Genomic DNA, 12,640 nt, shown 5'->3' on the forward strand with positions numbered 1-12,640 from the left:
AAGGAGAAATAAGAGAGATGCCTTCATCCATGTGCCAGGAAATACTGCAGCTGTGACATCGCGTTCAGTCTCTATCTTCATCACTCCTTGAATTATACAGAAAGTGTAATAGCCACAGGGTGGGGGGTGTGAAAAACGCTGGGGCCAGTTTACTTTATAAGTTAGCCCCGCAGGAGCCGGCGCCGAGGCGCTGCGCCGCACTGGGGAGCGAGCGCGGGGCAGCGCTCCGCGCTGCCGGAGCCAGGGCGCAGGCCTGGCCCTTGCCTCAAACGGGGCCGCAATGAGGAACGTATCGGGTAGCAGCAGAACCGCGACAGTGTCGGGATCACGCGCGCCCGTAAATCACCCGCACAAGTCAGCAGTTACTAAGCTCTTTAAAAAACTACCTCCAGGCCGCGCCAAACCTGAGGAGCGACGCGGCCTGCGCCGCGCCAAACCCGAGGAGCGACGCGGCCCGCGCTGCGCCATCGGCTCAAGCGCAGAATCATCACGGGTGGAAAGGACCTTCGGAAAAGACAAAACCACAGCAAATATTGGCTGCAGACAGTCACCTCGCTTTACCACTGGAAAGCCGAGTCCTGAGGCTGTTTTGGAAAAATGGTTGTTTATATGGCCCAAACCAAAACAAACTAACAAAACAAAACAAAGCCCCACCTGGAAAGAGACAAAATAGTTTTCAGGGGCTACTTCAGTCCCAAGAAAGTTTTCCGATTGATTTAGTGATATTGGGGTAAGTTTGTATTGTCCACGTAGCTGGGGAAATGCAGCAGTACAATTGGAAGTTCAAATAAACAACACAGTAATTGCAATCGTTTCCACAGGATTAGGGAGGCTACCCTCTTATGATGGTTTCCTATTCTTTTAAGCTATCAACCTAAAAAGAAAAAAAAAAAAAAAAAGAAAACTATCACTTTCCCTTCTGATAATGGCATCTTATGCAAACTGACTGTCCTTAAGCATTTACTTCATTAACTTTTTCCCCTTCCATTTCAGCTCTCTTGCTATGATCTCCACACAGCAGTCACCCTTCCTCAACAAAACCGGGAGAGCAGCAGACTGCCAAACGGAGGAGGAAGAAACCTGTGAAGACCAATATGACCCTGAAAACTGCACTCGTGGCTCTGAACATGCATCAACAGCAGAAGCCAACTCAGGTTTAATCCAATTTAAATACTGCAACTGCTACGTCATGCTGTCTTTCGTACCTACTCTTTAGTTTACCGATCTTAAATTTTCATTATGGTGAAATCTATTTTTTCGCCATTTCTTCATATGTTTTTATTAATTAGATTAAAAAGCATCCCATCTTCATAGTTAAGACTACTTTTAAAGAGACGTTTTTTATGCAGCCATCTAAGGATTATTTCCCAATTACAATCACGGCTATCGTTACAGTATGCGATTACTGGGCTGGCACTGCTGAAGTTGTAGCACTACAAGTTTCAGCACAAGCTAAGTTGCTCGGACGCCTATCAATGATCCTAGGTCAGCATCGATTAAAAACCATGCGAGCCAGAGCTGAACTTCCTAATATTGTGACGTACTGATACATTACATGAGTTGAAGCGTCAGTTATTTGTTCTGAGGAGGATAATCCTGAAGGGTTTCAGAACTACCTGCAGTTAGAAGGTCCAAGGACATTTGGGGTTAGTGCTGGTGGCTGTTCTGCCCAGGATGCTGCAGTCACATTTCAGAGTTCGTAAGAAGCTACAGTAAGATACCATGCTGACGACAGCAATTTGAAAATCCTCATCTTCAGTTATAAATTCAAAACACAAGGAGAGTTTTTTCCAATATTGAACAGGCAACCCAAAATTTCCAGTGGGATTAATTTTCCCACAAATGAGAACTACTGTACACCTGTGGTATGCCACAGCATAGTATAAACTATGGCATATCCTAAACTAAGATAACTTGTGCCTGAAAGACTCGCTAGCAGAGCTATAGATGTGAATGGGCAGATCCTTGACCCGGGCTTACTTCCACCTGCAGATTGTCCATGTAGATGTTCAGCAGGGCAGGAAAGGACCCCGGCTCCTTGGGCTCCCCAGGCCACACTGACCCCCTTGAACAGCAACTCACCCTGAGGCCAGCAACCCAACAAGCTTTTCCCCTGGCCCTTCCTATATCCTGTATTTGTGGATTATAGACATGTACATACACTTGTGAATTACATAGAAATATGTCTTAGCTTGTTAACAAGTTGCATAATGAAACACACACGTTTATGCATATAAAACTGATTTCTTCCTTTCTCCCACAGATTCACCCGTGACTCTTAAAATACTACAGAACTGGGTTCCCAAAATTTCCCACTACTTTGATAAGGAACACTACACTTACGCGGGCCACCAGATCGTCATTCAAGAATCGATAGAGCACTTTGGAGCCGTGGTGTGGCCGGGTGTAAGTATTTGATAAGGCAATGCAGAAAGCTAATGCCATATAAGAATACATCCTGACTACGGTGTACACGTATTTTAGAAGTTATTTTAGATAATACTTCTGACTAAGGTTTCCCTATGCAGAAAGGACTTGTGAAGTACTTTGACAGAAAGCGCTGACTGATGCTAATTTGACCTTTGTGCCTAAAGAAGTCTGGGATATTATAGTGAGCAAAAGGTAAATTCTTTCAAAAATTATGTGCCCCTTTCCACCTAAAGACCTACTCCCTCCCAAAAAACAAACTTGCTAGCTGTTGAACATGTAAATTTAATTAATACCAAGAAAGCAAAGATCAGGAAGTGTCCAGCTTATTGAGTCCAACCACTGGTCTTAGGTATTTTGCCATGTGAAAAACATGTTACTGGACTACCTTCCCTGTTGGATGAAACTGTGCACATCCCAAAACAAACCTCAGGTTTGTAAGATCCTTACAGAATGTTTTCTTCTATGCTTTTATTCCATAGTTTCTATGTATGCAGTTTCCATATGAAAGCAGCAGAATAAGGACAGCTATGTTACCCTAGATGATCCATAATCAGTTTGTTAGTGGATAAACCTTGCTAAATATCCAATCCCCGCCCGCCCCCAAAAAAAGAGAAAAAAAAAAAAAAACACAAACAAAAAACCAACCCTATTTCCATAGCTGAAGATAACCTAAGGAAGGATTTTTTTGGCTTCTAATCTATGCATTTAAACTAAGACCTGGGGTCCCTTTATGCAAGATGGACACTTCTGAACAGGCAATTCAGTACCTGGAATTTACATATCTGAAGTTGGACATAGGATTACAAAAAGAGAATGTGAGTTCCCCCATATAAACATGTTATCTAAAGTCTTTATATGGAAAACTGTACTTGCAAACAGACTTGTAAGAACTTGTAAGAAGAGTTTTATGTGGACTCAAAAAACACTTCTGTAATTTTAGCTTCTCTTCCCTCAGAAGTTATAAAAATTACCATTTCAGATTTAAGATTCAGAACATTTACACTGGCATTTCAGACTTTTTCAGATCCACAATACTCACTGGGAAAAAAAGCCACAGAAAATTGCAGACTATTTCAAAACAATAAAGAAACAGTGTATGAGTGGTTTTATTTTGAAGTGTCAGATCATCAGTTCTCAAACTAATCAGGTGTCAGAATGTGGACAGTAAATGTTTCCAAGAAAACCTAGAGGGTGCACAATTGGACTGGTGATTCATTAGTTGTCAGCTTTCTTAGAGCAGGTGCTCAGTGCAAAGCCCAAGAGTTAAAGCAGTAACAGCATGTCAACTCTTGAGAAGCAAAAACAGGAATTTAATTTCTTCAGCATCTGTTTATATCGTTTATGAAGAGCTAATTTATGTTCTACTGATAAGTTCTTTACAAAGACCTTATAAGAACTTCTCCTGTTCCCTTCACATTGTGGTAAAAATGTGTGACGTGTATTCTAATACTGACAGACAGGTAGTGTTGACTACCTTAATATCTCAGTAAATATCAATTTAACATTCCCCTTTCAAATGTATTAACATCCCCTGCCAAAATCAGTTTTCAGAAAGTCTCTGCTGTTTCCTGAACATAATAATCAATAAATCTAATAAAAGAATACTGTCACAACACTGCTTTTTGCATTAAGCCTAATGTGTTGACTGTGTACATATCCAAATACAGTCAGTTTATCAGAGGAATCAAGAAGTACACAGACAAGAGTAGTAAAACCCCAGTCCCACCAATCTAGAAAATAAAAGTTACATTAAAAAAAAAAAAAAAACCCTCCTCAAAGGACATTTTTTCTTCCCATACGCTGGTTACATGTTACAGCCCTCGGTGTTTTTCACTGTATACATAAACACATACAAACACCCTTACATGAACTCTCGTGCAACTTACCTAATTGATACCTTTTTGGGTGTGTGTTAACTTTTCAGGCACTGGCTTTATCTCAGTATCTGGAATCAAATCAAGAACGATTCAACCTCAAAGACAAAAAAGTTTTGGAAATTGGTGCTGGAACAGGCTTGGTTTCTATTGTGGCCTGCATCTTGGGTTAGTAAATTCCAATTCCTTTTGGATTTTTTCTGAAAGATGAACTACATATATTATCATTTTAAGACAATGAATGAACAGTTGTAATCAAGACTTTCGTCTTTTATTATAAAGCAACTCTCATTTTAAAAAGTAAATTCTGTTAAGGAAGTAACTATCCTTATTATTAACTGGGGGGAAGGAAGCAGCAGTAAGTTATATATGTGGATATTCCTACGTCTATACATACCTATGAATTAAAACAAGTCCATTTCTTCTTCAGGCGCTTATGTTACAGCTACTGATTTGCCTGAAGTTCTTGAAAATCTTTCATTTAATATCTCAAAAAACACCAAAGACATGAATACGCACAAACCTGAAGTGAGAAAGCTGGTATGGGGAGAAGGCCTGAGCGAAGACTTCCCTGTATCAACTTACCGCTACGATTTCGTCCTGGCGAGCGACGTCGTGTACCACCACACAGCCCTGGAAGCCCTGCTAGCAACAATGACGTATTTTTGTCAGCCAGGAACAGTCTTGTTATGGGCAAATAAGTTCAGATTCAGTACAGACTACGAGTTTTTGGAAAAGGTTAGCAATATATTCGACACAACCCTGCTGGCAGAATTTCCAGAATCAAATGTCAAGCTGCTTAAAGCCACTATGAGAAAGAACTGAAGCAAAAACAACTGCTTATTTTAATTTACTGGCAGCATCTTGCAGTTTGGAATGTTTTATAGCATTACAATGCAACTATAGCGCATTCTTGTCTGTACAGTTTTTAGTTTTTCACTAAAATATGAAAAAGGCAAGACAAATGATATATCAATGCCTTGAGTTTGTACATGTAATGTGTTCAAACAGACCCATTTCACACCACTGAAGGGACAATGTTGGTAGAGACAGTTAGTAGCAAGACGTTATCAGAAAGCACTGAATCTTCTCGTGTTTGTAAGGCATTTTCTTTCAACAGGTGTCACATACTCTTGGAGAAACCAAGACAATTTTCAGCTTTATTATTTGTTTTTATTAATTATAAAATTTTTTTAAGTATCAGAGTGCACATGGTGTTTTTTGATCTTCAGTTTTGCACATTTATTCTGCCGTGTTTTACATTTTAAACATTATTAAACATATATGTATAGCTTTACAATACCTGATTAGGATTTAACTGTCTGGCACTTTTATACACGTATCAGCCTGTCCTGATACACAACTTCACACAGATTGAGTCTGCCTGAAATCACTCCAAAATGAAGATATACAAGAGCACCTATGCATCAGCAATTGAGTTACACATTGTGACCATTTGAGAGGTTGAATTTTTCGTTAAAAAAAAAATGTAAACCGTTGCAAACAATTCAGGTAATGATGTCCCATTACTACAGTCTAATAAATAAGATTTTAGCTACGCTTGATGTAGCTTTAAGGCCTTCATACAATTGAAAATGAAATTAAGATTAAACATGTTAAAATTGTTTACTGTAAAAAATACAGAGCTTTTACAGGTTTACAGTTAAAATTAACAGTTAAGAACCTAACTTGCATGCAATAAGCCTTCTCAGCCTAATCTCAAATCCTTGGTGTTGGCAGTTCTGGCACATCCATTGCCAGCAATGGGATGCACACTAAGGAAACTCCCTGATGTCAGGAGTTCAGTTCACAGGTATTAAGCTGTACCCAGGTGCCTTTACCGATAAATACACACAATTTAATAATCAGCATTCAGTAATGAAAACATGCGTTCCAATAAAAAGTCAAACTTAGCTTTTCATATCCTGCCCATATAAAATCACTTTGAAGTTTACAATTGTTGGTTTTCTAGAATACACAATAATCAGGTGGATACATGACAGGAAGCCAGTTTTCAGTGAAAGTTGCACAGTGAGTCCATCCAAGTAACTTCATGAGCTGAGGAAAAAGAAAACATAAAAAGCATTAGAAGCTTTCTTTAAGCCTTACTCTCTTAATCCAAAGCCTCCTAAGGAACAACATACTGAGGTCACTGCCTTAAAGAAAACTATCATCAGAAAGACAACAGACCAGAGATCTTTGATACGTTTAACCCACAAAGGCAAATCGTAGAGCCCTACCTAATCTCCGGTCTTTCATTTGAACAAATAAACCTCACCTGAATGCAGTTTTTCAAGTTGTCCTTCGTTGGCTTCTCTTCAGCAAGTTTTGTTGCAAACTTGAGGCCTCTCCCATACATTTTGTTTACCAACGCATGCTTATAGGCAAAGGTCAAAACCTACAATGTGTAAACAAGAACAAATTAGACTTTAAAATATTTGAATCTTATAAGGCTTAACCAGTAACAAAGTCTGTTTAGGTAGCAGAAGTAATTCAAACAAAGCAAAACATTTACACAAGTTGGCTTGCAGGGTATTTCTGTAGTAAAACTGATGACTCACAGTAGCAGCTATAAACATGAACATCCTAGAGCTTATTTCTGACTTCACAAATCTGACTTCAGAACATCTTATATAATAGATATGTCCCCATTCAAATATATTTCTAGCTTCCTTGAACTTTAATCTCTAGAAGTTAGTTTGGTATATAAAAATCAGAAAGCAGGCAGTTATACCTTTGGCTCACAAAATCAGACACACGATTGTAAGGTTTGATTCGCAAGAAATCACAAACTTACTGCAGAAATGAATGTGAAAATACACAGTGAATGATTGTATATACAGACACACACATGGAGATACGCACATAAGTATAAACAAGCAATGAAGCCAGCATGAGGTATGCACGAAGAGAAGCCTCAGGTTTGGTCACTTTCTTAATCCTGATAATTCATTAAGAACAGATTATAAAAAAAAAAACTTCCTCTTGATAATATTAGTTAGGAAAGACCACATAGGTCAATGTTATAACTAACATGCAGAATCAATGTGTCTACTTTTTCATATGCAATGTAAGTGATAATATAAAACAACTGAAGACTGCCAGTGTTCAAAGTATTATGAGATACTTGATAATTTACTTAATTATGCTACTTCACCAGTTAAAAGCACTAAATACTAGTGCTCAAAGCATTAAGTTTCATATAGTCTTCTTTTATACAACCACAAAAAGCAATAACTGAAGAGTGATGCAAGTCAAAGATAATGAAATATGGCAAAATGGCTCACAATGTTTCTGTTGGCCAAACTTTCGTGAAGTCTGGCATTAGTTTGCTATTTACTTCCTCTCAGTACAATGTTTTTCCTTCTGACTCCTCCAATAAAAAATAACAACAAAATCTTCAACGGCACTCAGTAAAAACACCCCACTAGTCAAAGCCAACAAAAAACACCCCAAAGATAACCAGAAATAAGTATTTTGCATTAACTGTAAGCATTTTGTAACTATATAAACATTAAGAAAACTAAGATCCTGATGCTGCAAAAACTAAAAGATGTAATTTTCAATCTCTGAAATATAGTCCAATCACTCACCCCATTCTCATTCTGTCTTTGAGTACTTACTTTGTTCTTTTCAAGTATTTACTTAAGCTGCTAGAGGTTTTGAATACTGAATTTTGCTAGTTTAAGCACACTCACATATATGCAACAATGAGCATACAGCACCATCCACATACAGATTTTCCAAGTATTGCTATTGGAAAAATATTCTGCATGCTGCACTGAATCCAAATATTTTGGATATTCTCCAGGAAAAACAAACAAAAAAGACAACACACAAAACCATTAGCAAACACTTTTGACCAACTGCTCAGTGGATCCATTAGCAGATTTAGCTGGTTAAACTATACTTAAAATGATCCCTTCTGTAAAAGATGACAGAATCACAAAAGCAAAACAAAAATTAAATGGAAGATGTACTGGAGCTCTCAGCATATACAACATACGGGAGGCTAACCAGAAGTAATGCCACTGCTCTATGAAGAAAGCTCTTACCTGACCCTGTAAGTTTTGAATGGCTACAGAACATCAGTGATAAGGGCAGCAGGAAAGCCACTTGACACCAAGTCTTTCGTAACAGGGCTCCCTAGAGTTTTTGTAGCAAAAAAACAAAGCATTTTACGAAACACCCTTGCTCTGGCTAAGTAAAAAGCTGGGTACTTCTAACAGAAAAACAAAAAATTTGCCAGACCAAAGAGGTTGATTCAATTTTCCATGAGTTCGTAATAATACATGATAATTTCTGTTTTAATGTTGGAAAAACTATCAGCTATATACATGTTAAGTAAAACTACTAAAAGTTCAATAACTCATTAGTTAACTCGTTATCTACTATTAGTTCATTAGTAGTAAACTACTACTACAGAACTACTAAAATTTATTTTAGTTCATTAAAATTTCATTAGTTCACAGAACTAATGATTGAGATGCTTTAGGATCAGAACAGGTTTACAATCAAAGAAAGGGTTTAGATCACATTATAGTTTAACTTGAGCACATATTGGTAAAATTACGCCTTATAATTAAAACGTTACAAGCTTTACAATATCACTGAAGATGGTGATTCCTTGATACTTATAAACAAGTAGTGATCTGAAGTTCTATTAAGATGCAACAGAAACAGCTGCTGTTCTCATTACTTAACAAAAGCAGATAAACAATCTGTGTCATCTAAAAGCAGTTGATAGATGAAAGAATTAGCTGAAATATATTCTAAGTACATGATGATAGTTCCTAATTTCAATAAATAAACCGTCCCTTAAAGGAACAGCAATATGGACTATAAGTTGGCCAAAGTTCTGTAAGTAAAAGGTATTAAAAATATATATATACACCTCTTTCTAGGACACCAGGTAAGTGCTGCTAGATGGTGAATTTCCCACTAAAGACTTGTAAAAATAACTACACCAAGAGCCAGACCACAACGCTGGCCGCTACTCAGCCATCCAACTTGTCACTGACGATACTGATAACTCAGGTGTCTACATAATCTATTTATGATGATAAAGTTCTTAAATGATATATCTTAAGATATCTACAAAATTAAAATATTTTAAAGTCTGAAAACACTTCAAAAAACATTTACCCAGCAACACTAATCCAACAGATCCAACAAAACACTTCCAGCATTCTAGTCAAGAGGATTTCTATATAAAGGAAAACAAACTTGCATAATCATTACATCATCATTTCAACGGCTGCTTAAAATGCATCCTTATTTACAGATAACTAAAATAATAGGTTATGTTGTATAATCTATAGATAAAGTCACTAGGTAAGGACTTTTTTTTGTATTTACCAAAAAGAGAATTTCTTCAGGTTCATAGATATTTATGGCAATAAACCAAAGTTTAACTATCTACACTGCCTCTCTCCTCTATCTACTAGTTTATATAGAGCAATATTCCTAAAGAGGAGGGAAAAAAAAAAAAATCAAGAGAGGGAAGGGAGCTAAGGGAATCAAATATCTTGCAGTTTTTGGCAGTGACTGAGTATGATCAGCTGGAATAGACCGAATTTGACAGCTGCATCTGACACAGTGTGGACAGTAATATGAAGACTAGGCTAACAACAGTAGTGGAAGATCCATATCTTTCATTTGTTTACTTATTTTTAAATGCAGATTTTTGCATTTTTGCAACCTCAATTTAAGCCATCTCAAAGATCAGGGGCTTAAAAAAAAAAAAAAAGTTTTAAACTCTACAGAGGAAACACCCCCAGTAACAAAATTAAAACAACATCCTTCTACTCTCTTCTACAGAAGTTTCCTATGAAATTGGAGATCTTAGCCTACAAATTTTAAAGCTATATTCTGGTTAAAACAACAACAAGAAAGTACAATTTATATGCCATTACTAAAACTTCTAAGTGCAATTATGAATGAGTTAGCATAATCAAAGAAATATTTACTGAACAGAGTCTGGGTTGGCTAGAGTTTACAGGGGATGTAAATATTTCCTTTTATATGCTTTAAAACAAACCTTCGGACACAAGTGATTTAAATAGAAGAGCTGGACTGTGAAGAGATGTACTTTCTGTGAGGGCCACTACCAACTTCCCTATGTGCTTGCTACACTGTGACAGCAGGCTTGGTACTTCAGTGGAAAAGAGCAGTTCAAAGCCCCTTAAGAAATGTCCTGTGGCAAAACAGGTAACATGACTGCAGCAGACAACGAAACCCAGGATACTGTTGGGTCTACTAGAGGGTGAGCAAAAGCAAAGCGGGGACAGATTTCCCCGCATCACTAGGAAAATGCATCACCAGGAAAAGCACGGAATAAAACACCATCTCTGCTTCCGAAAATTCACTTAGCTTTTTAGTTACTGTTACCTGACAAACTTTACCTGCGCCGCTGCGGCCCTCCCTGCCGCGCGGGGGGCTCTCGGTTGAGGGACATTCAGGCAACGTGGTCTACTCTACAGTCCAGTATCATCACACAAACACGATTAGAGCAGATTTTTTTTTTTTTCTTTTTGCCTTTTAGCAAATTCTTTTTTTTGCCAAGCGCAATGCAGCTGGGCTAAAAAAAATATTAACAGCATGAATGCTCGTTCCTTTACCTAAGCAAAAAGACTTGGTTATTGCTCAGACATAACCTCCTTAGAAACTTTAAATGTATTTTACAAAATTAAGATGGTCAACATTGTTCATTAAACTTCCTGCTGAAGGAACCCAATCATCTGAAGAAGGAGGCTCCCGAGTTCAAAGCTTCAAATTTTTCCTTAACAGATCTCGAAAATGCAACCATTTGTACTACGATACTCAATTTTTGCTTTTAATAAAAAGCAAAAAAGCTTATTATATTTAACACTGGCCTGGAAACTTCAAGAACTGTTGCTTTCAACAAGCTAGATGAAGTTATGAAGGAGGAAGACCAGCTATTTAAAATGTCCTATGAGTCTCCCTATAGCAGAAGACATTAATGTCCACTGACAGAGAAGCCTGACGAAGTTCTAGGCACAAATCCACTTGCAAAATTTGTGAAACATTCTAAAAAAAAAGAATGGGTGAGTATCAACCAGACAGCCATGGCTATGCTTGAACACAAGATAGAGTATGAAAGAGGTTCACGAAATGAAGAAACTGCAAAATATTTCATTTTTTAAGAAAAACAGCCCATGACGCACAGGCATCACTGTTCTCACAGCTTACAACAAACAGAGCAGGCATATAATTGTATTTTTTTTTCCCCACTACTTTTCTGTGTTAGGGCACATCGTAGTCTTGGCCACTTTAGAGTGGCTCTCTTACAAGCTACAATAAAGCCCTGTCAGATCATCACTATATGCACGTGCTTGTGAGACTAACTGCACACAAACAGCTTGTCACTGCCTGAAAATCGTAATATAACACCTGAAACAGCTGATCTGAATTGTGGAATTGCTAAATGCAGCTTCTTGTGACGGAAACTGCTAGATAGACCTGACATCCATAAGTAATTGAAAAGAAACAGTGAATAAAATATATGAAACTTCTAGGAAGTAATGAAGAATAATAAAGGATTAGAGCCAGGGGAATTCACTAAATCTGTTTGCCAGGGAACTCTTTCTTTATACAACATTATTTTAGTTCAAAGCAAAATTCTATTTTCAAAGAGCTTACATCATGGGAGAGCTTAAAAGTCAAATGGGAAAAATTAAAAAGCTAAGCACCAACAGTTACAAGACTATTGTAAAAAGCAGCTTTCAACTTCTACTTCTATTTCACCCTATATACAGGTGCTGGGGAGTGCTGAACATACCCCTGGGCAGGTGAGAAGGAACGCTCAACATGTGACCTTCACCCACATGAGGCTGTTTTATTTTACTTTACTTAGCAAACTTGTCGCTCCAGGCTCCCTGACCTGGCTATGTGCTGGCTACCTGCACAGGGAGCACAAGGACGAGCTCCACGCAGGTTCCTTGCTGAGCCGCCACAGGAAGGCAGCAGGGTCGGGCTCGGAAGGGACTCCTGGGGCAGCCTGGTGCAAGGGCCCAGCTCGCAGCGGGGTCGCCTACAGCAGGCTGCTCAGGCCAGAGCCCGGGAGGGTTCTCAGGACTCACTCTCGGGGCAACCTGTTCCACTGCTTTACAGTAAAAAAGTGTTTCCTCGTTTTCAGAGAGAGCTTCCAACTTCAATGTGTGCCCATGGCCTGTCACTGGACACCAGTAAGAAGAGTCTGGCTCCATCTTCTTTGCGTCTCCACCAGGCGTTTAAACACCCGGGCACAAACCCCTTGAGCCCTCTCTTCCACAGGCTGGATGGACCCAGGTCTCTCAGCCGCTCCTTGTTCCTCA

General features: G+C 38.5%; 2 protein-coding genes across 3 annotated transcripts in view; one reads left to right on the forward strand and one right to left on the reverse strand.

The window, feature by feature from the left end:
- The first annotated feature begins 993 nt into the window (after nucleotides 1-993).
- On the forward strand, nucleotides 994-5,129 carry METTL21C (methyltransferase 21C, AARS1 lysine). Its single transcript, XM_010214112.2, has 4 exons — nucleotides 994-1,154; nucleotides 2,264-2,406; nucleotides 4,355-4,472; nucleotides 4,735-5,129. Exons 1-4 carry the CDS (start codon nucleotides 1,004-1,006, stop codon nucleotides 5,127-5,129), a joined length of 807 nt encoding a protein of 268 aa, XP_010212414.2. The 5' UTR covers nucleotides 994-1,003.
- Nucleotides 5,130-5,455: 326 nt separating this feature from the next.
- The window catches only part of TPP2 (tripeptidyl peptidase 2), a 48,945-nt gene continuing 41,760 nt past the window's right edge, over nucleotides 5,456-12,640 (reverse strand). For both annotated transcript variants that reach the window (XM_088527335.1, XM_088527334.1), the window contains 2 exons: nucleotides 6,583-6,702; nucleotides 5,456-6,362 (listed from right to left, as the gene is read on the reverse strand). In XM_088527335.1, coding sequence (XP_088383461.1) covers nucleotides 6,273-6,362; nucleotides 6,583-6,702 — 210 coding nt within the window. In that variant the 3' untranslated portion in view covers nucleotides 5,456-6,272. The remainder of the gene's footprint in view (nucleotides 6,363-6,582; nucleotides 6,703-12,640) is intronic.

This window comes from Tinamus guttatus, unplaced genomic scaffold, assembly GCF_059628265.1.
Source record: "Tinamus guttatus ecotype Peru unplaced genomic scaffold, ASM5962826v1 Tinamus_guttatus_pri_ptg000281l, whole genome shotgun sequence".
Classification (NCBI taxonomy): Eukaryota; Metazoa; Chordata; class Aves; order Tinamiformes; family Tinamidae; genus Tinamus; species Tinamus guttatus.